The following is a 23856-nucleotide window of genomic DNA, read 5'->3' as shown; positions in this document are numbered from 1 at the left end:
GTCTCACTCGTCATCTTCAGGCTGGTGCTTTCGGCTTCTTGTTACTGGAACAGAGCAGGATCTCAGTGTTTGAGTTCCTATAAATACTGTAGAGGGGGTGTGGTGTATAGCCTCCAATGTTCTGGGCAGAGAGGAAGTTCCCAGGCTAGTGTGCCTTTTCTTCTTTTGTTCCTTAATTACTTGAGAGATATCTTGAGTGATTTCTTGAGTGATATCCTGAGTCCCACTTAGGTGGGTCATTAGGTGTTCTCTGCCCAGAACATTGGAGGCTATACACCACACCCCCTCTACAGTATTTATAGGAACTCAAACACTGAGATCCTGCTCTGTTCCAGTAACAAGAAGCCGAAAGCACCAGCCTGAAGATGACGAGTGAGACCTCGTCGAAACGTCGCCTAGACACCCCAACTTTTACACGGGAAGACACCCGAGGACACCAAAACCTGCATTCCTGTACCCGTGAAAATCTACGAAAGCATATATATATATATATATATATATATATATATATATATATAGTCATAGAACTGTAGAGTTGGAAGGGACCACGAGGGTCATCTAGCCCAACCCCCTGCAACACTGGAAAATTTGCTCAGGCTCGAACCCTGACTGAGCTGTTCCAGGTGACAATGAGTGACATAAGGGTATAGGTGATATAAGTTGATATAACGGTTCAGGTGATCCCTGAGGTATCCTGGACCCAAGTTATTCAGGGCTTTGCAAATCAATGCAAGAACCTTGAACCTGGCTTAGTAGCAGATGGGCAGCCAGCGCAGCTGTTTTCACAATGGTGTCACATGTTTTCGACCAGCAGTTACCAGCAGCAATCTGGCCGTAGTATCCTAGTCTAACTTAAACTAACATTTAGTGTAATGATTACTCCAATGAAAATACCTGCCTCACAGCTCAGAATGTGTGTTAAGAGTATTAGAGAGCCTCAGCAAATGGTGGAATGGAGGTCCACCCCCCATTTTAAGACAAGAAATCAGCCTTCACCTTTCAGCTTTTATTAGCCCCCTTCATGTGATTAAAGGGCCAGAGAGGCCACACTGTTAGCTAGTATCATATTTACTCACAATCTAAGTAAGCTGCAGCTCAGGACCTCCAATTATGAGGGGCCTCTAGAAAAGCAAATAAAATTTTATATAATTGGTTAAAAGATAAAGGAAAAAGGGAATATGGACTCTAAAACAGACCTTATCATTCTGCTATGACAAAGATATACTTGATTATTTCTAGTTTCATTGTCCTTTCCATTAGAATAAAAACTTTTGGGGTGAGTACTGCCACAGCACCTCTTAAATTTGGCATAGTTAAAGGCCTCAGAGTGTCTTAATCCAGTTCTGCTGCTAGCCCTGCTCCTGCAGTTGTGTGGCTCCTCAGCCCACCTGCTGATTCCCACATGTGGAAAAAGGCCATGTGAGAAAGGGAAGCTCACAGGTGTAGGCCTTTCCACATGTTAGCATCTACAGGAGCTCAAACCCTGCTTGGGATTAACACTCGAAAAGGGCGGGAACTCTTATAATACTGAAAAGTGCAGAAAGGAGAAGCAGGTGTTGCTGAGGTAACGAAATGACCAGCATGGGCAGCTGGCTGAGGTAGACTAATTATTTGCTGAAGAAGGCATGAAGAAGACATGGGTGAAACTGAGGTTTTGTGACGAATAGGTCTTCCTGAGAAAAAAGTGTAAGCAGCTACACTGAAATGGTGGAGACCTTGCTGCAAGACATGAGACAGAGTAGACGCTGAGGCTCTGCGTGTGGAGAACAAGCAGTCCTGAGGAGAACTCAAATGTGGCAGCAGTGCTGAGGAGATCTACAGGTCTGGTCAGAAGACTCACAACAGTAAGAAAAATCTGACTATTCTACATTTTTGACAAAGGTGTGGGGGGGAGGTGGCATAGATATATATTTACAATTTATTCTTATCCTTTCCAGGGCTGGATTTAGGTTTGATGAGGCCCTAAGCTACTGAAGGTAATGGGGGCCTTTATATGTCCAGCTGTCCTATGTCAACAACAAATTTTCACTGTTTTTTGTGTTGAATATATGCTATTTTTTATATATGCTATTATATTGTGTTGAATATATCGTAATTTATGGACTTAACAGGTATCTAAAGCCATTTGCCACCGTTGCTGTATGTAGGTTTTATTTTATTTGTTTTTTATTTTTATTTTGGAAATATACATCCAGTTTTTTCCCCTTTAATTTTTTTTGCCCCACCCCCCCAAGAAAGTGGGGTCCTAAGCTATTGCTTCTTTAGCTTATACATAAATCTGGCACTGATCTTTTCCCCCATTCTTGTTATCTCCTCAGTTTTCTCTGTTGGTTTGTGACCATTCTCTTTGCCTCCTTCCTTTTTTTATTTGTTACACATATCCTCACACACACCCCTTGCCAAGAAAAAGCCATTCTCTGTCATTAAATAGCTCTGGTGCTGACATATGTCAGGGTGGGGTGTCAGGTGAGAAGCCTCCCATTTGGGGGCCTTCAGCCTTTTCCCTGTGAGTCAGCAAGGACTGTCTCCATGCTCCACGAACATAAGCTAGAGTGAGTATCTGTCTGTAGCAGAAGAGTAATAATGATGCCCTTCTATAGCAGTGCCAGGGCCAGCCCTATTATTAGCCAAAGTGAAGTGGCCTGCCTCACCATCAGGTTTTAACACACCACTAAAGGGCAGCAACTTGTAAATTATTTAGGGTTTATTTGTTTTTTTTACCACCATGGTGAGGTGGAGTGGGGAGCCATTTGGCACTAAATGGCCTTGAACCTTTGCTGAGTAGTGCTGTGGTCTTGGCTGTCATTGCTAGATGCCTATGCTCAGTGCAACTGAGTCAGTTGTAAAATGGTGGAAAGTTTGTACAGTAAAAAGCTATAATTTATTTGGGACCATTAATCAAAATGGGGGAAGATGCCAAGCTAGAGTTGTTCAGCATAATTCAATGGAAGTCAGTTTACTGAATCAGTTCAAAAAAGCAACTTATGGATGAACAGCAAAAGGTGCATCTTTTTACTACGGATTTCTGTCATCTCCAAGGAACGTTCCAGTCCTCATTTAATTTATTCTTTCAACAGCCCTCAGAGGTACACTTTAGACAACATACCACCTCAGGGTTTGTGAAGCTTCGCTATGCTTGGCATGGTCTGAATGGAGAAAATGTGTTTTGTCCACAAATCAGAATAGAAATGATTGTTTGAAGTAGGTTTGCAAATCATAGTTTATGACAACTGTGGCTTGCTGTGATGTCTGACTTGGAAAAACATATTTTTGTCTATTGCTCTAGCTGCAAAGGTTTTCACACCACAAAGATGTGCTACTGAAGCCAATGGAAAATGCCCGGGAACAAGCAGCCTGTCCTCCACTCTCTACTCTTTTCCACAGCCAGGCTTACACTTGTGGTATCCCTGTACAGCACAACGGTCACTATGGTTCATAGTACAAAATAATAATTAGACAAACAATTAAACTAATTAAAACCATTTACTTGCAAACAAAACATTACATGAATTCATTCATTGTATGTTTTATATGTTGGAAGTCACCTTGTAAAGCCTTGGCCCTGAAAGACAGTCTAAAATGTTAATAATTAAGATATAATTTAAGGAAACAATTTCTGCAATAATTAAAAGAAGTCTCAAACTTAAAATGAAATGCATCCATAATGCACTCTCATTCCCACTGGCCCTGCTCCTAGCCCATCTCAGTGCTCCAGCCACCCCTCTACACCCAGATGTGAAATGTGCAACCATCACACGCCTTTTGTATTTTGCATACAATGGCAATCAATCATCTAGTGGCATACTTTGAAAGTCTCCATTTAATTTGTGGCTGCAATCCAAAGTTGAGCTCAGCAACTTTACTCAATTAATCAAGGCATATCGGTGAGCTGGGTCTTGTTTGTGATGGAAGAGGGATAACAAAAGCCCCCCCCCCCTTTTTTTGCAGTGACGCAGCATCGATGGAGCTTTGAAGCCTCCATGATACCCAATTGCAAATGACAGTTCTGCACCCAATAAGCTGCTATTTGCAGCCAGAGACAGAGGAGGGTTGGAAGCCCCCACAAATTCTGTAGCTGCAAATTGAAGCCAGCTCTCTATAGCCCAGAGGAACTGTTCTAGGATTTGTGGGCATTCTTTACAGCTCCTACAAGATGTAATGATGCCTACTAACTTAAGCCCTATGCATGCATTACTTTTGTGTAGGGCAAAAGCATGGAGAGTGTGGAGCAGAGTTTTGCTTTTAGCTTCACCCTGGTGTTGGGTTTTCTATCACAATATGCTATCAGAGGCAGGATATTGAGCAGAGCTAATGCCATCTTGCTCAAATCATATTCATGGCTATATACAGACTTTTTAATACCGCTCCAGACTCACCGTGTCCTTGCACTGGCCCTTAAGCTGGTAACAGTAGGTAACTTTATATTATCATTACTTGGCATAAGATAGTCGCATGTAAATGTACATGTGGCTACAAACATATGGCAAGCTGCCTAAACATAAGGTGGAGTGAAGCATCTGTGGCTCTCCAGATGCTGCTGGACTCCAGCTCCCATCAACCCTGACCATTGCTCATGTGGGCTGGGGCTGATGGGAGTTGGAGTTCAGCAACATCTAGAGGTTCCTCATTTGTTACATAAGGAGATACAAATTTTACCGCTCTTCCACAACTGATCAGAAATGCCAAGTAGAAAGGATGTGCTATAACTAACCTCATCCTGAGATTTTTACCCTTTGGTGAGTTTATAGGAACCTACCACATAACCAAACATGGATTTTGGGCTGCACTTACTCTTGACTACCTCAGTTCTCATTAACAAATATATTCACGTTTCAGCCAGGTGCCTAGTCTTTACATGTGATTTGTTTCCTGGTAAATGGGTTGGAGTCAATTTTCCTTTTTCTCTGTGGAATGAAAGTAAATGGAAAAACTCAGTGAAGCACCTCTTATGTGACCCCGGTCAACGCACGTCTCAGAAGTTATGACTCTATCTGGAGCTACCTAATGTCAGCATGTATGATTTACCTGGCAAAGTTGTCACTCTGACCTGTAATAACATAGTACAATATTGTTGGCTTGCATGTTATAAAAATGATGCACAGTGCTCCCATTTAGAAGTCAGAGTAAACATTTTACATAGCTCCTTGTCAGTGTATAAATGGTTGCAGTTAATCGATGCTATAAAACTTTCCTTAGGGTCCTGGTATTCAGGCTTTGCACCAGAGAAAGCAGCTTAAATCTGACATTTTAAATACTGGTAGTGTTAATGACATAATTCTGGCTTTGGGAATTCCCACTGGTGAAATAGCACACAGTGTGCAATACAAATGTCAATTTTAAAAACACTTTCTGCAGCAAAAGGCAAAGAAGCAGCATAATCACAAACACCAGTACAGTGTTACTTTTATCTGCAGGAAGTTTTAACTAGAAATTTAGAACACCATTAGTGTTCTACATCTAATAGCTTTTAATATTAATGGAAGCTTTGGGAAGAGAGGGAGCCACATACTTTCATATCAAGAAATGAACAATTTGATTCAGTATCATGAAAATGCTGTGAAGGCAGAAATCCTTAGAGGTGTGTATGTGTGTGTACTTGTAATTGAAACCACAACTTTTATAGATTTATTAAACTCTCCTGGTGAAAACCAATATCCCTTCCTGCTGAATTCTGTGATTTAAAAATATCTGCTTGCCCACACAAAGATCTATGTCCCTTCACAGATATCCTTACTGCACACATGGCAAGAAGGGGGCGGGGCGGGGACAGTGTGGGATGCAACATCAGGGGTAAAGCAAGAGGTACTTCATGTTATGTCCATGTTTGCCCTATATATGAGTAACATGATGAAGGTCTAGTGATGTGCTCAGGAACCACTTTGCTTTCATAATGCACTACTTTTAGAGCCTTCTGGCTTTGTTGTGACTATCCATGCTCCTCCACAAAAATAGCTTTACCTTCCCTCCTGAAACACAAAATGGTGGCCCTGTCATCTAGAGCTACAGAAATATTGATATATTGCACATTTGATCTACTTTCATTGCTGCCACAAAGTTCATGCATGGTCTTAAATTAAGGAATAATTAAATATGAAATAGGCTCAGCAGAAAGTATTTGCTTCCACTTAACTGTGAAAGAGAGTATTCCAGTGGCCGAGGTCAAAAGTCTGCCTGCCTTAATTCTTGATGTGAAATGCAAGAGGGAAAAATGTCCCTCCACTCCCTCAATGACTCCTGTATTTAGTTAGTTAGTTAGTTAGAACTTTCCTAACCCAACCTTTTCCATAAAGTACCAGGGTGGATTACAATATAATAAAGTTATAAAAACAAATAAAACCATTACAATAAAAAACCCATAAGTAGAACTATATCTAGTGGAATATTTATGGTGTTTATGAAGTTGCTATTTTCAAACTCTAGCCCCAAATTTATCCGAGTAGTTACTATAACAGACACCACTTGAGACCTCTCTACATCTTTGGAGCACCTTCCTGTAGCCAATGCAAATCACAGCATTTTGCTTGATGACTAGTATCTTCAAGCAAAGATGGCATAGAGGCATCCAGACTTGTGTTGGGGAATCTCCAGCCCATGGGTCAAATATGACTCTCCAGACCTCTCTGGCTCTCAGAACTCTTCCTAGGTTACAACCAACCACCAGTTCTGCTTGTGCTGTCCCTAAGTGTTGTTGTCTGGCTGGATTGTGTCCTTCAACTGTGGTGATTGTGATGATGACAATGATTTTGATTTCTTACCCACCCTTCACCACAAGGTCTGAAGGTAGGTAACAGCAATTTAAAAATACATTATTAAAATAAGTTTAAAGTATAAAATAATTTTAAAACAAATGCAATGAAAACAAGAGGTGCTATGGAAACTACATAATCATGGTGCCAGATGCACTTAAGTGGTGAGGTTATTTCACAATTTAGGGAATGCCATCTCCTGGGCTGTCACCACCCCCTGAGCCTCTCATACCCACCTAGGTGAGTTATGGCCTTGTCCAAGTCTGGAATTTTGGGTTTGAAAGCTTTGAGAGGAGATTCTCCTCCAGATTAAGGATGTGCTTCAAATCATTGCTGCTGTATATGTACTTTTTCTAGCAACTGATACTTCCTTAATTTGGCTTGAATTTTTTATATACGTAATTGTGACTTGGGGTTGCAATTCTATACCCACTTATGTTGCAATGCATCCCAGTGAACTCAATAGTGCTGACTTCTGAGTAGATATATGCAGAAATCTGCTGCGAGCTACAGTGTAGAATCAAGCGCAAGAAGAGGTTGCAGTCCTAGTTTTTCCTGGGTAGATAACTGCTTCCTTTATTAATTTATAGATGGTTTTGTGATTGGAGTACTCCATCACCTGTATATGTGAAGAGTAACCTCCATGAGAGAGAAAAAGTAGTTTGAAACAGGCCTTTGGACCATTGGAGTTGGGGAGGATATTATTACTAGAAAATTGGATTCCTGAACCCCTCTTACTACATGATTTAGGTCATGGAATGCTATCATTTTATTTGAAATTATTGGAGTGTTTCTGTATGGAGCCTGTGAACCTGAAGACATGGAACTTTTTCAATAACTTCCTTATGGGTTGTATTCACTTTTCTGAAATATATTTTGATGGGCCTTCTTAAAGGGTTGCCCTTCTGCTTTTTCACTTAGGTTCTTCAACTCAGTAGAGTAGCATGATATTTCTCTGTTGCTGGTTAAAAATACATTGTTTCTCTTCTATCTTGAACCTTAAAACTGCATCAAAACTAAACTGAAAGTTTGCCATCAGCAGTGCAACATAACTGTATCCCAAAAATACTTACAGGTGCTTAACCCACTTATGGGACTTTGCTACAATCAAGGGAGTAATTAAGGTGCCTGTTTGGCTTAGCAACATTCAGATTTGGGGGTTGTGGCTATTATGTAGAAGTAAATGACAGTGATGTTGACTGTGGATTATGGTTGGTTTGCAGCCCTAGAATGATTCAGCATTGTACAAATACACACACAAACGGCCACAAATGCCATATTTAGGGTTTTAAAGGGTATTCTATTCACATTAAATAAGCCTTAAAACGTTTTTCATTTTCCAAGTACTTTTGCTAGGCCACTTTGTTTCTCTTTTGTGTATGTTTCCTTCTGTCTCTCCCTTTCTCTTTTTGAAATATTTTCTGAAAATATTTTGGTGACATTTTACTATTTCATGTAAATGAACACGTATCAATGAATCAACCCATGGTCCCACAGAGTGCTGTTCTTTTATCATGGAAGAAAATGTCTAGAACTACAAACATATTTCAAAATCCATAGCTTTGCTCAATTGATTTTGTCACCATCAAGGTAGCTGAGAGCAATTCAACATCATGCCATTTACTATGATAAAAGAAAAGGCAAGCAGGTAACAGTGAAACAAAACATTTATTTGGGCACAGTAAGAACAGGCAGCAGTTACTTCACCCTATCTCATCAAGTCCCTAGTTAAGGCACAGGAGACTAACAGCCTCTGAGTACCCACCAAACTCTGGAGCAGGGTCAGGTCTTGGTGAGTTTCCTACTCTTTCCAGCATCTGTCATCCAGAGTACTGGAGACCCTAACACTTGCAGAGGTGCAGCCTACACTCCTCAATCTTAGATAGAACTATCTTCTAAAGTCCTTCACCAACCTCCCTCTCCTCCTTGTGGGGAAATTGGGTTTTATTTCTGCAAGGGCCTCCATTCAATTAAGCACCACCTACCTAGTTAATACACAAGTTGCCTGTTTCGTCCTGTCTGCTTCTCCTTCCTACTGAGTCATTTGCCTTCCTTGTCCTGTTCTAGCCACCTTTGCATCACAAACTTGAAGCACTGACGGACAGTAGAAAGTGTGCAGAGCACAACCCCCAATCTTATAGCAAGTGTTTCCATGTGTAGTGGAAGATAATCTTTATTGAGACTAGTAGATAATAGTAGTAAGAGAGGGACTGGGGAAACTGGGCATCTCTCCAAGCAACTTTCAGAGAACCTTTGCTTATTTCCTTCCATTAGATTCTATTGTTAGGTAATTACCTGACATGATGAGAGGCAATGATCTGCATAAGATTATCACAGATTCCTTCCACATCATGCAACAACTGTCTGCCCTGGTATGATGAACCAAGAGATGCATCTAGAGCAGGCCTGTCCCTCTAGATCAGGCATCCCCAAACTCGGCCCTCCAGCTGTTTTGGGACAACTTCTATCATCCCTAGCTAACAGGACCAGTGGTCAGGGATGATGGGAACTGTAGTCCCAAAACAGCTGGAGGGCCGAGTTTGGGAATGACTGCTCTAGATGTTGCTTAACTGTAACTCCCATCATCCCTAATCATTGACTGGGCTTGCTGAAGGTGTTAGGAGTTGTAGTTCAGCAACATCTGGAGGTCCAAAGGTCCTCACCCCTTATATGGAGTAGAAGTTCAATGCAGCCTAGAACATTGTAATGATGGTGCATATGTGCATTCACATTAGCTATGCCTGCAGAAAATTTCTTCCATCTGTAGATATCTCTCCGTTGATCAGGGCACATGAGTAGAAGAACAATGCAGTCTATGGACTTAGTCAAATTGTGTTTGACGTGTCAGTCCAAGATGCTAACTGGCCACAAAAGCATGCCTTTTGAGAATGAGACATTACATGAAAAAGATTGGAGGTTGTCCTAGCACCAAGTCCCCAATGATAAGATCAAATACAGCCAGGGATGGTACATTCCTGTTTCTTCAAACTATTTATAGGACATCAAAACATTTGGATAAATAAGGCTTCAAATAATTGAGGGAATTATTGTGCAAGTGCTTCACACCAGGGGACGTAACCTAGATTCAAATGAGAGTTAGTAGTGAGTTTCAGATCAAAGGGGAGCTGATAATGGGGTTTTGCTCTGTGTGTGGGGAAAATTGAATAAACAGTTGTGTGATTATTAAGTGATCAAGAACTACCAAAGCATTTCTTCATCATGCTCAAAAAATAGGCCAAAAATGCTTGCATCAATAAACCAAATAGCAGAACACTGATCAAAATTATGAATAAGTGGATTCTCAAAAGTTTTTCATTATTAGTAAAATTATTGGAAAGACTTTCATCAGTTAGAAACAAAAGTATGAACAGAAACGAGTCTGTGGACAGCCACAACATTTCTCATTATGTATGAACATTATTATATTTGGTCTTTCATATGCTTGGAGAAATGCAACATTGAAAGCACACTTATAGTTGCATTATGCCAGGACACATTACATATAACCAATGTTTGCTCAGCCCACAACTGCAGGAAAGGGGCAACATGCAGTCACATAATATAAGAACAATGTAAAAATGACACATCCACAGTGTCCCTAGAAACACCATTACTCACAGCTCACTGGTCAGGGCCTGACAAGTGCTGCCCATACAGAGGGTCAGCCATTGAACTCATGGCAGCTGGATCACCTGGATCACCATTCACACAACAAACAAGACAGTGCCATAGTGTGCCTACTGCATTAGCTCCAGTGGCACAGCCAGCAATAATCACTCTGTTGCTTGGCTCTCCACATTCTTCTAGGAAGGGGTTTGAATTTGTTTGTGCTCCTCACAACTACTGTTTTATGAGCACAATTAAGAAAACATGGGGAAAAGAGAAGACCACAACACAAGGCACACTTGCAGAGAGTTCATGCAATCTACCCCAGGACAAGGGTTCAAGACCCAACCAGACAGGAAAGGCTCTTTTGCTAAGGGCCCAAAGGTTGTGAGCATGACACACAAAAATATCAGGCATAGACTGATAGCAGCAACACTAGTGGCTCATTTCATAGGACATAGAATTGGGAAAGAGAAGGTGAGAATCCAAACCCCAACCAGGAGACAGATGCATATTGGCCATTACTTGTATGTTTTGTATGCCAGGGCAAAAGAGGGGGAACTCCCAGGACTAGAACCTACACAGAACAGTTCCCTAACCACACCACCATAGTACACACAGTAATAGGTCTCCTCTCCACCTCTATTCTCAGCTCAGCAGCCAAACATAGATTCCAGAAGCACATAAATTCCAGAGGCTGCATATGGTATTTCCTATTCTGATGTAACAGCTTATGTTTTACAGGCAGGGGTTGAATCTAGATTATAACGCCTCACAAAAAAAAAAAAAAATGATTGGGAGGGGCTCTCCACACCTAATCCAGTCAGGAGGGGTGCTGCATGACTCATTAATTCAGCCAATGGTGGCTGGTGCCCCTTGTGACTGGTGCAGTGGGTGGCAGGGGAGATCCTTAGTAACTGGAGTCAAGAGCCAATGAGAGGTGGAGTCACAGCAGAGACATGTTAGCAGTGGGGTCAAGTTCTTTTGTGTGTTATGATGCTAAGTGTCTTTTCTCCATAGTATCCATGATCAATGCCCCCCTTTTTTAGTTCCAAGTGTATAAAACATGAGGCCCAAGAGAGGCTCTCCTACCTGTGCCATTGTATGAAATTATGGCCTCCCTGTGTAAAATTTTGTGATTGGGTCTTGAGTTTCATTAGACCCATCAGTCACTGATGTGGAGGCAGCTTTTTTCTTAATCCTCCTATTGAAGTCAATGGGATGGGCATTCTTTGTGACGGATTTGGGACTTGTGCATACTTGGGCCATCTGTGGTGATGTGGCCATATTTTTAAGGGGCACAGGTTATGGCATGCCTATCCCCTCCCCTGTGCTGCTCTTGTCCCCCATCCTGCCTTCACCCCATCTTAGCCATTTTGCCAACATGTCAGGAGCTTCATGGTGCTGGGTATCTGGCATTCTGCCAATGTAACAGGGCTTCTGCCAAATGCAACGGCCCCACAGGCAGAAATTCTTCTGACTGTACCCTAAAATGCTATATCAAACACAATATAACATAGACATATTTAACATGGAAGTATAAAGCCCATTCTTAAAAAAAAACATTAAAGAGGCAAGCCTCTACAAGTTGACAAATTATTAACATTCTCTTCCTGCAAAGGAACAATTAAAGAGACTATGCCTGAAATAAAACTAATTAACAATGACATTCTAAGTAATTAAAATACCCATTACCCTACATATGAGATTTTAATTGATACTCAATTAAAATCTAAAAACAGTTATACCTGTACACAGTCAAGCAGTTATACCTGTACATCGTACATTGCCACCCAATATACCTAAACTTTCCTATGTGCTTTGCTGGAGACAATTCCTTTTTCTCACAGGTGACTATTAAAGGGATGATGTAGAAGCCTGCTTTATTATGAAAATAAAACAGGCTTCTAAAATTTATTCTTAAAAATGCATAATCTGCGATTTAATCGCAGGGTATCTTAAATATTTTAAAAGATGAGAAATCAACTTTGATATTAATATCACAAAATCAAGATTAATAAAATCTAAGGGATTGGAGGAATAAAAAAGGCTGAATAGCCCTTCTAGAAAGTGCAAGATACTGGATGTGGCAAGCCTCCTTGAAATGGAGTTCCACAATGCTACCACTGAAATGCCACCCTGTTTGATACAGCCATCAGACTAACCTCAAATGAAGGAGGCATGTTGGCCAAGGAAAGTCAGTGATGATATGGTATCTGTGAAATCCTATCCACTGGTATGCAGAGAATCTCAAAGACATCTTCATTTGAGAAAGGATTTTTCTTTTCAGTATTGAAGAGGTAGCAAGTAACCATTATTAAGTCAGGCGTTTCTTGCCACATGACAGCGAAGAGACATTGTATTGCATGATGACTCATGAAACCCTTTGAAACTAATATTTGTTTGGACTGTTTATGTGATTTCTTGAAACAGCACATCATTGACCTTGATTACGGTGCTCATTCTAGAGATGTATCTGACACCTTTTGCATCCTTGCAAAGATTGTCAGATGTACTGTATTATTTGAAAATACAATCTAGCCATGGAAATATATCTTAATTACTGTAGCATCTCAGTAACAGTTACATATCAAGCTCTGTAAACAATGATGGTGGTGATGGTGATGATGATGATAATGCTGCTCTGGGTTCTCACCAAAGAATCAGATCTAGTATGATTGCTGCATCTTTGTTGTGTAAGGTAAAGGGACCCCTGACCATTAGGTCCAGTCGTGACCGACTCTGGGGTTGCGGCGCTCAGTGTCAGCATCGCCCTTGAGCCAGTGTCACCAACTGGACTCATGCACTTCAACCCCGACTGGGCTAGGCAAGCTGGGTAGCACTTCCAGAGACCACCAGGTCAAAGTGCTGTGGACTCACAGCTTAGAGTTGTGAGCACCGGATTCACTTTCACAATACAGTCGTCGCACAGCAGAGTATAGCAGAGTCTGGCAGTGTATACACGACTCGGAGAGCAGCTCTGTAGAATATCTTCTTTTATACTATAACTACAACTATAATACAAAACTATATACAGAGCTAAATAGGTCTAAGCATAAATGAATGCTGCACTGAGTGTCTGCAGCTGCTCTTAGCAGCAACCTTATCTCTACACACGATCTCTAACACTCAGTCTCTCTCTCTCTCCGACACACTGACTGACTGACTTGGTGCTGGAGCTGAATAAGTAGAAAGCAGAACACTGCTCCTCCTCTCTGGAGAATCAGCAGACTCGTCAGGAGATTCTTGGATATGGGAGGGGTGAAATCTCCTCGCTTTATTGGCTGAGGGAGCCAGTGTACAGCTTCTGGGTCATGTGGCCAGCATGACTAAGCCGCTTCTGGGGAACCAGAGCAGCACACGGAAGCACCGTTTACCTTCCTGCCGGAGCGGTACCTATTTATCTACTTGCACTTTGATGTGCTTTCGAACTGTTAGGTTGGTAGGAGCAGGGACCAAGCAACGGGAGCTCACCCCGTCGTGGGGATTTGAACCGCTGACCTTCTGATCGGCAAATCCTAGGCTCTGTGGTTTAACCCACAGCGCCACCTGCGTCCCAGATCTTTGTTGTGTACTGAACTCTAAAACTGAGCTCTGTATTACAGAATATCTAAATAAAACACCTACCAAATATTAAAAGTGCCAGCACAGACCTTTCCATGCAACTGATACCAGCTGCTGGATGGTTACATAATACTATTAGTTGGCATCAGAAGACTCGTAAAGAAATCTTGAATAAGAAGCAATTCTTGAATTACAATACCTTTAGCTGAGTTGATCTGCATGACCATGTTACTACACACAAGGCTGATAATATTCTTCTTTCCACTTGGCAACATGATACAGGAAACCTGTTTTCTAACTAATCACATGCATACCATCAAAAGTTACTACCCTTTTTTAAATGAGTGGTGTCACAGCTGGCCACAGCCAGAAAAGATGTATTGAAAAGGTAGCCTGCGGTACTAATATCATGGAGTAAAATCCTTTCCCAAAGAGAGAGGCCTATGGAGTAAATATTGCCTTCCAATTTTAGACCTGACTGATGCACCATATTTAATTTACAGTGATACCTCAGGTTACAGATGCTTCAGGTTTACAGACGCTTCAGGTTACAGACTCCACTAACCCAGAAATAGTACCTTGGGTTAAGAACTTTGCTTCAGGATGAGAACAGAAATTGCACGGTGGTGGCACGGCAGCAGCGGGAGGCCCCATCAGCTAAAGTGGTACCTCAGGTTAAGAACAGTTTCAGGTTAAGAATGGACCTCTGGAACGAATTAAGTTCTTAACCTGAGGTACCACTGTATCTGTTTTTATTACACATTTGCATCCTGTCTTTTAGGCTAAACAGATCTAGAAGGTGGAAAATAAACATACAAAAACCATAATACAAAATTAAACAATCAAAGCCAAGATATAGATATAGATATAGATATAGATATAGATATAGATATAGATATAGATATAGATATAGATATAGATATAGATATAGATATAGATATAGATATAGATATATTGCAATGAACAGCAGATCAAAACAGGAAACTAATTAGATTCCCCAGCTGGAAACAAGCAGTGGGAATAGGAAATCCAGAAAATGCCAACCTAGGATGTGATTCCTGCTTTGCATGAGGTTGGACTAGATGGCCCTTGGGGTACCTTCCCATTTGACCATTCTAGGATTCTTTAGCTGGGATTCCTGCCTTGCAGGGGGTTGGATAGCTCAGTTGGTAGAGTATAAGACTTGGGGGTTCAAGCCCCGTGTTGGGCAAAATATTTCCTGCATTGCAGGGAGCTGGATTAGACGACTCTCGGAGTCCCTTCAAATTCTATGATTCTATGACAGTTTTGGGGAGGGGGAGCACCACATTAGTATCTAAGATTTGGGCCAACACCTAAAGATCAGCAAACCTCAGGAGGTTATTTCCATAGCCTTGGTGTCAAAGCTAAGAAGGCCATGTCCTAGCAGAACCCTCCACTGTAATTGTGGCAAACAAGATCTCAGAGGAAGATCTTAAGGTGCATCCATGCTATGTGGGATAATACACTATTTAAGGTATCCTGGAGTAAATTTGGGATTAGGAAGCAATTTTCTCCTCAAAGACTAAGACCATGGAAGTAAGGTGCTTTTATTTCTGTGTTTATCTATAGCCAGTCTGTGGTACTGCTGCCTTGCTTTAATTATTTGGGAATGTGTTTATAAGTTTTTGGTGGCACACTTTTTGGAATGTTGTAAACTATAAGTGGCAATCTCTTTGAGCTGCCTGAGTGTGGGAAGCAGGATGAAGATGGATAGAGTGATTGAGTCTGGAAAAGAAACTTTAATATCTGTCTGTCCATCTCCATCCTGCTCTCCATAATCAGGCAGCTCAATGAGATTGCCTCTTAAAGTTCACAACATACCAATAAAAGCTCTGTGATTCTGAGAGCATTACCGTAAAGCACATGCCCTATCCCATGCTCAAAAGTCTCAGCAAGCTACCTCCAAAAGACCTGGATGGCCATTTTTTGCCAGTAAGCTCTAAAAAGGCGAGGTATGTAAAGGTATAATGTTGGTGTGATGGTAGCAGCCCATTGTTTTAAAACAAAAGTGGCCATCAGGAATATATATGGTGGGGGGAAATTCATGTGGACCAAGGGATGGACTGAAGAGGTTGCTGGATTTTATTTTGCCTGCTTGAACTTTCCCTACCATCACCCTTCCCCAGCTGTTTTTCTTCTGACCATTCTCCACTGAGAGAGAAGCAGCTACAGGGAGATTTCAGGAGGCAATGGGTTTGGTAGAAGAAAAATTCAGCAGCACCTACTGTCTGCCCTCCACTTCAAATCCTCCCCTCACCCACTTTATACCTGTTCAGCAGAACTTGCATTCTAACAGAAGGGCTGGGGTGTCATCATATTTAGTTAGTTACTTTGAGTGAGGCTGTAGGTCATGCTGCTCCCGTGTCATTTTAATATCTTTTGTTCCTTAACTGCATTTTGCTTGGGCACCTTTAATTTTCTGTATTAACCTTAACATTAACCCTAGCATTCATCATGTTAAGATAACCAAGCTATCTTTGATTCTGATTAGTGTTGTGTGTTCATGTGTGTATGCACATGTGCACAATTTCTTCATTTTAAGGGCATCTGCCCCAAGATCTTGTCACTCAAATAAATAAATAAAAACAAGCTCTCTTGGACTTCGTTTTTTCTTTGATCTCCTTTGCTGGATTTTCTTTGTGTGTGTGATTTTTATTCCACAGTCTCAGCATTATTTGCACGATGGACTTGAATGACTGAACTGCAGAACAAAATAAAAAAAAATCCTTCCAGTAGCACCTTAAAGACCAACTAAGTTAGTTCTTGGTATGAGCTTTCGTTGCCCACGCTGGAAGAATGGCAGATGCAACTGATGGACTATATGGAACTAGCAGAAATGACCGGCAGATTCCGAGACCTGGGAGAGGAAGCAGTGGAAGAGGATTGGAAGAAATTTAAGGACTATCTACAAAAACATTGTAAATTACATGAGTGCTAAGAAGGATGCGAGATTGAAAATAACACGGCTCCATTAAGTTAGTTGAAAAGAATATGAGAATAAGTGAACCTAAAGAGAAAAATAAATTTTGAATAATTATTATGTTTAAATTGGGTAATTAAGACTTAGCTAAAAGTATTCAAAGTTAGGGACATAATATTGGTAATCTATAGAATAAGAATGGAAACAAGGTGATAAATTGCGGATTAAAATTGCATAATCTTGGAATGCAGGAGCGAGAGATGTGAGGAAGTCCAAAAAGCGAAGGAAATATGGCTATTACAAGATGTTAACTGTATTTCTGTTTCTTTTTCTGTTTTGTTTTAAGAAAATCTTTAATAAAAAAATATATTAAAAAAAGGTATGAGCTTTCGTGTGCATGCACACTTCTTCAGATACACTGAAACAGAAGTCACCAGACCCTTCTATATAGTGAGAAGGTGGGGAGGGGTATTACTCAGAAGGGTGGTGGGATTGGGTGATTGGCAGATAGCTGTGATGAGCCTGTTGACGACTCTTAACGACTGCAATAGGTCTTACAGGAAAAAGCAAGGGGTGAGAAGGTGAAAAATGGCTTTGTCAAGAACCTGAACTGCAGAGTTTTTTTAATAATTTGTTATGGCAGACCAACACGGCTACCTATCTGTAACTGCAGAGTTTTTGTTTGCTTAACTTGCTTCAGTGCAGCTGATACAGACTATGTAGCTCTTTTTGTCATCTACCCATGCATGTAAAGTTTAAAACAGGGCAGTTTTGAATTCTGACTAACTACTGACCTTATCAGGAGACGAATCCCCTCACAGTTTTATTGCTGTTGCCATTGGTTATGATGCTCCGTAGCAGGCAGAGGCAGCAACTGATGCTGATGCTGATGGAAAAGAAAAGGTAGTGGATGGAAGGGGGGGGGGAGGCTGAGGTGTTGTCAGGGATTGGCTGCCTGTAATGTCAGTCGGAGCCGTGGGCCCCAGCTCTTCCGCTGCTCCAGCTCTCCCCGAACAGCTCCTAGAGAGAACTAAGGCGTGCGGAGTGCTGATGACCAGCACCATGCTTCTTATGCTTGGATCTTAGATTTCCTCCCTCCCCAAACACTGGTTAATAAGTCCTCCTGTGCATCAGCATCCTAGGCAGAGAGAAGGAAACAAAAAGGAAAAGAAAGAAAGGGAGGGGGGGAAGGAAGAGTGAATCTTCAGCCAAGTGGATAAGATCAGCAAAAGAGTCAGAGAGAGAGAGAGAGAGAGACTGGGTGCTTTGCTTGCACAGCGGCAAAGTGGGAATTTAAAGAGCTGCGGTGAAAAAGAGCCCAGAGACTCCCCAACCACAACACAAGGCATAACCTCGCAGAATTACAGAGCCAGGTAGAAATGACATCAACTGGCAAAGAAGGCAGCGGAGCTCAGCACGCACAATATGTTGGACCGTACCGCTTGGAGAAAACCCTGGGCAAAGGACAGACAGGTTGGTTCTTATGCAGCAGGAGCAGCCCTAGGGATAAGGCAGCAGTCGCTGAGATTATGGAGATGGGAGAGTCTAGGCTCTCTGGCCATTCCTTGTCTTTTGCTGTGGCATCTGATAAATAATAGCTTGACTTTAAGGTGGCTTTTTTTTTGCTCTGGCTCTGGGTGTGTGTGTGTTTTGTTTTCGTGATTTATATCTTGTTTTAACAAGTCCAGGTTGCTTTGTGTGGATCACTCCTGGAAAGGGGTGGTGTTCTGATGACAGTCAAAGTGCGTGTGGGGAGGGGCTGATTGAGTGGAGGGGGGGGACGCGAAGGAAAGATGCTCAGCGGCTGGTGAATTTTGCTTTGATTCAGTGCACCACTTTCCTTTCCTTTCCTTTTTTAAAACTAGAATTCAGTTGAATTGGGAGGCACATAACGGACAACGAAGAAGAGGGGGAGGAAGCTGGAAGTCACCAGCAGTGTTTTATGACATCATGATTGAAAAGGGTGTAGTCCTTAAGGTGCAGTTGGTGGAGGTGCGGTGGTTTGGGGGCCAGGAGGGGGAAGAGACTATGTGAATGTATAATACTGCCTTTGCTGGTTATTTGGAAAGTGTCCCTGGCACTGTCAAAGCAGAAAAAGTATTCAGGAGTAAAGAAACAAAAAAAGCCATAATCCAAAACCCTGCCCTGTCTATGCTGTTTTCTTTTAATCTTACTATATATTTTACTGCTGATTTAAGAATCCATGTCCAGCAGCCAGAGGTTTGTTGCTGTTGCCTGATAGGAACAATAGCAAGAAATATTAAAAGGAGGAAATGTAGTGCAGGGCATTAGCAGGGAGCAGGTGCTTTTGCCCTACGTGACATAATTAGATCCCTTCAGTGCATTCAAGATTGGGACTCACTGGTTGCCTGCTTTGGTGGATTCACTTCAAGGGCAGGGAAACAGTAATTGCAAAGAAGCGACCATTGCAGAAATGTTAAATTTCTGTCCACCAGACTTTCCTGATTTGTATCCCCTTTTGGCGTTTTGGTAACAGGTGCGGTGGGCAATCTTGTCTTGCCACAAGATTTCAATGAGCAACCCTAGAAGTGAATTTAAGACTCTTCAGCTTAGCATTTTTAGAGCAGAGTATATGTGTGTGTGATCACACACACACACACACACACACACACACACACACCAAATTGCTTTCCTTTCTCCTTGTTGATATTAAGTGTTGTTCATCATGGTGGGACAATAAAACATGGTGCATTGTGTTTTGCTTTTTAAAAAAGACAGCCGAGCTTTGCCCATCTGTTGTCTAAAGGATTTAATAGGCGTTTCCATCCCCAGCTGCTGTCTGTGTTCTTGCTGCCCTGCATGGCAGCAGCTCTGCAGTCCCCGCAATTTTCTTAGGGACTGAGTTGAAATCCAGATCTTTCTCTGAAAGGGGCCAAGCTTTTCTTCAATGATTGATCATGAAGCTCCCCTCCAATTCTTTTCCCTCCTCCCTCTCAAACCCCATAGCAACCACTTTTAGATAGGAATGGTTATGAAAATGGCATTGCTTTAAATGGGAAAGCGACTTTTATTTATTTTTATTTAAAAATCATCCTCCTCCCTGTATGTACTGCAGTAGCTTCATGCATCTATTCACCTTTATTCTTCACAATGCTGAGTAAAAAACAACAACCCCAAACCCTTCCTCCGACCAACCTATTCACTGTGAAATATATCTTGACATGAATAAGGAGCCGAAAATGATTGCAGCATCATGGGTACACCAATAAAAATACTGAATGTTGTGTCCAGAGGTGATCTCTTGCCATCCACTCTTGGCTGGGGGCATCGAAGAGGCCCTAGATTCAGTCTTACTCTGTTGCCACAGTTTTTGCCTTGTACCATGAGAGGTCTTTCACTCTGCCCAACTGCCATGTACAAAAAGTGTGTGTTATTGCAAATGTAGCTACATTTCAGACAAATCCTATGCATGTTTTCTCAAAAGTAAGTCCTGCTGAGTTTAACAGCACAGGATTTGCAACCGAGTGAGCAAGCATAGGATTGCAGCCTTCGAATGTAAACCACAGAGTGTGGTATTATGCTTCCCAAGGGTTAGCTGCAATTTCCCCTCCCCCTCCCCTTGCTAATCTTCCTATCTTCCTCCTAAGTGATTAGAGAGTGAGAGAGATTGGGGGGGGGGGTGAGCAAGTGTGTGTGTGTGTGTGTGTGTGTGTGTGTGTGTTCAGAGGTTTCATGCTGTCTGCCTTTGCAGATCTTTGAGGAAATCATCTAGGGCTAGGATTGTTCTTCATGATTTTACATCTAATTATAGATGACCCTCTAGTCTTTCCATTCATGCACACACTGCAGTGATACAGAGAAGAAAATCTAAAAGCCTGAAGAATAGCTGCAGCAGACGTATGCACTCTTACTTGGGAACAAGTCCCTTTGAAGTAAATGAGACTTCCTTCTGAGAAAACATGCACAGGAACTGAATGTTTTGTTTTCTATTCCCCATACTCACCTTGATATACTTGGGAATGATAAACACCGGCATCTTCATTCCTAACCAGAGCTGGAATGATTCAGAGTTATGCAGCCAGGCAGCATAGTTTGTGTCTATCACTTCTATGTTCCTGGAAGTGAGACAGTAAGCTTTGGGTGGGAAAGAATATGAAAATTCAGTTGTTGGAGGCTTTATATTGTATAACATTGTTATGTGACAGGTAATTTAATAAAGCTGTTTAGGCCTTCTGAAAATAGAGCAGTACTTTGAGGAATTATACTACAGCATTGCATTGCATTGCATTGCATGGAATGAGCTTGCCCCCTCTTTGAAAGATAATTTGGCCAAGTGTATCAACAATCACAAGATCTCATCATAGCATCCATAGCCCATTTGCTTCTTAGTAGATCTTCACAACCACTCATATTCCTTCCTCCTTTGCTCAACCAGAAGAAATGAGGCCCTAACCCTAACCCTTGTACCCTCTCAGGGATACTCACTGTCTATCTGCTATTTTCAGAAATACATGATATTGTTGAAGATCAAAGGCGAAGGAATTTGGAGGCAAGTGCTGGCTCCTTCTCATAGCAGCCTTGCAAAGGTTGTCATGAAAAGAAAACTTTCATGTGCTGTCTGAACTTTGAATAGCTTTCTTCAGCCTCCACACCACCCTAAATGATGCAGTTCTTAATGACTGTGAAGCAAGGAATGTTTACAGACAAGACCCTGCTGGCTTTCTGCAAGGAAGCCCAGATGCTGTGTCTTTGCTATCAGTGGAAGCTGGTGACATCTGGTCATGGGTATGCAAAACTGACCTGGCAAAACATACTGAGGATGCATTTCAAAGGGCTGGGTGATGACTGTGCTGATTCTCATTCAAAGCAGGGGAAGCAAAGCTTGTCCTGAGGAGCCTCCAGAGCTGGCACATCAGGCTTGCTGAAAATGATTGATGTCACAAAAGGAGGATTATGGCCTCCTGGTTTTAAAAGCAGGAATAGGGCACTGAGCAAAAGGGTGCAAAAAATTTGCATACAGCCTTTCCATAGTATGGGGAGTGTGGCAAAAGCTGGGGGAAGAAATTCTTAATAATGCAGTGTAAGAATTCCATGCATGTATAATTAAATTAGACTGCTGTAGTAAGACAATTGCCCCTTTGTTGCTGTATAAGGCAGAGGTCAAATGGGTTCTGCTGTTGTTTCCCAAAACTGGACTTGTAGAATATGTGTTCAGCAGGGGGAGGATGCATGAAGTAATGCAATAATCTAATGATCATATTTGTAAAATTGTATTATGAGGAAACATCTTTGAAAATGCTGACAACAACAAATTGCACATAAAGGGATGAGCAAGAGATGGTTTATATTGCACTGAATTACACTATAGCATAGTTAATTATGGGAGGTTTGCACTGTAATTAACAGTAATGAACAAAAAGGATGTGCTTTTGTGTTTGCAATAACACGCCAGGAAACATGTGTGCTTAGATAACAGATCAGATGGGAAGACAAAAGCACAAAAATTCAGGTTTATTATTCAAATGAAACAAAGTCTTCCTTAATTTGTTATGTGTGATATTTTGCATGAAATTAACATTGCATGTGCTTCAACCATTTATAAAATGTCTTTTTAATCTAGGAATACTTCTGCATTTTATTTTATTTTCATCTCTTCTTTCTTGTTTGGAACACAAATATAATATTTGTGGTGTTGCATTCATGTACCGTATTTACTCAAATCACCTTTTTTTAGCCAAATCCGGTTGCGAAAATTAAGGTGCTCATTAGATTTGATGGTACATTTACATTTGCAAGCAAATTCTTTGTTTTTGTTTCAAGGTTCTGAAAACTGAGATGTGCATTAGATTCGATGGCACATTAGACTTGAGTAAATATGGTAACTGTTGCCATAGCCCATCCTATACACTTGTGTGCTAGCCATACTAGCATGTTATACAAATGAGTTTGTGGTGCTTTAGTAATTATGAACTAAGGTTTTGATGATGAACTGAGAGCTTTCCTTGCAAACTGGCTCCTTCCTTCCTGCCTGCCTGCCTGCCTTCTTTCTCAGATTTTGGTGGCATTTTTAAAATTGTTGAAGCTCTATTTGTTGTGCTCCCAAATAAAGGCTTTATGTAAGTGGAGTGAATTTGGACAACTATGTTACTCTCTATGTTTTCGGTGGCAATGTTTGAAGTGTGGATGCTCCTCTACTTCTGGGGGCTCCCCATGTAATTTAGAACCCTACAAATGGGGGTTCTAATCCAGTTAGATATAACAACGCAGCATGGAGCGCTTGCCATGTTTCTTGCCACTCACCCTTGCTTGTGTGCAGCCTTTACCCATGCCCAAATTGGGCTTTAATGGATGCAGGCAAGATTCTAAGTTCATTAGAAGCAAATCCCATTGAATTTGATAGAAATTTACTCCAAGCAAATACCGTATTTTTTGCACCATAACACTCACTTTTTTCCTCCTAGAAAGTAAGGGGAAATGTCTGTGCGTGTTATGGAACGAATGCCTGCGGGTGGCGGGGGGGATCTGCTGCAGTCGTGAGCAGAGGATCCATGGTTCCCCTTCCTTCCCTCCTCCGTGGTTACAAAGCATGGAGCCACATGGATCCTCAGGATTTTTGCATTGGGCTACTCCAAACTCACTGTCAGATCACATGTCTGTGGCCACAGCATGAACCACAAAAATCATATATCCACTATTTCGTTTAGAATATTTTTTTTCTTGTTTTCCTCCTCTAAAAACTATGTGCGTGTTATGGTCTGGTGCGTGTTATAGAGCAAAAAATACGGTACATTTTTTACAGGGACAGTTTTACCATGAAACAAAGTACATAAGTAGCTATTGGCCTTATTTTCCATATTATTAGAATTTCATGGGGTGACAAATGCCTTAGTCATGCAGGTGATGACCTTTGTTGAAGGACAGACAGGCTGTGCATGACTCTGTTGATTCTTCTGGACCTCTCAGTTGTTTTCAGTACCATCAACTGTGGTATCCTACTGTATCCTACTGTGAAGGTGGCTAGGTTGGCAACAGGAAGTT

The 23856-nt window shown here is 41.5% G+C and overlaps 1 protein-coding gene and 1 long non-coding RNA gene across 16 annotated transcripts in view; one reads left to right on the top strand and one right to left on the bottom strand.

Moving 5' to 3' along the window:
- Positions 1-1600: 1600 nt before the first annotated feature.
- BRSK2 (BR serine/threonine kinase 2) overlaps positions 1601-23856 on the top strand; it is a 410538-nt gene continuing 388282 nt past the window's right edge. For 5 of the 15 annotated variants that reach the window (XM_081840500.1, XM_081840499.1, XM_081840496.1 and 2 more), the window contains exon 1: positions 17767-18330. In XM_081840500.1, coding sequence (XP_081696626.1) covers positions 18237-18330 — 94 coding nt within the window. In that variant the 5' untranslated portion in view covers positions 17767-18236. Of the gene's footprint in view, positions 1845-17766; positions 18331-18387; positions 18468-23856 lie in introns of those variants that run through there. The other 10 variants (XM_081840502.1, XM_081840497.1, XM_081840501.1 and 7 more) reach the window with 6 other exon arrangements.
- On the bottom strand, positions 20126-21725 carry LOC309331381. Its single transcript, XR_014151834.1, has 3 exons — positions 21619-21725; positions 20822-20952; positions 20126-20225 (listed from the first exon to the last, which is right to left on the bottom strand). It is a non-coding gene; the product is annotated as an uncharacterized lncRNA (long non-coding RNA).

This window comes from Podarcis erhardii (assembly GCF_964252035.2).
Source record: "Podarcis erhardii genome assembly, chromosome: 1".
In the NCBI taxonomy this organism is placed as follows: Eukaryota; Metazoa; Chordata; class Lepidosauria; order Squamata; family Lacertidae; genus Podarcis; species Podarcis erhardii.
Note: the sequence above shows the minus strand (reverse complement) of the source record. Positions and strands in the feature narration are given on the sequence as shown.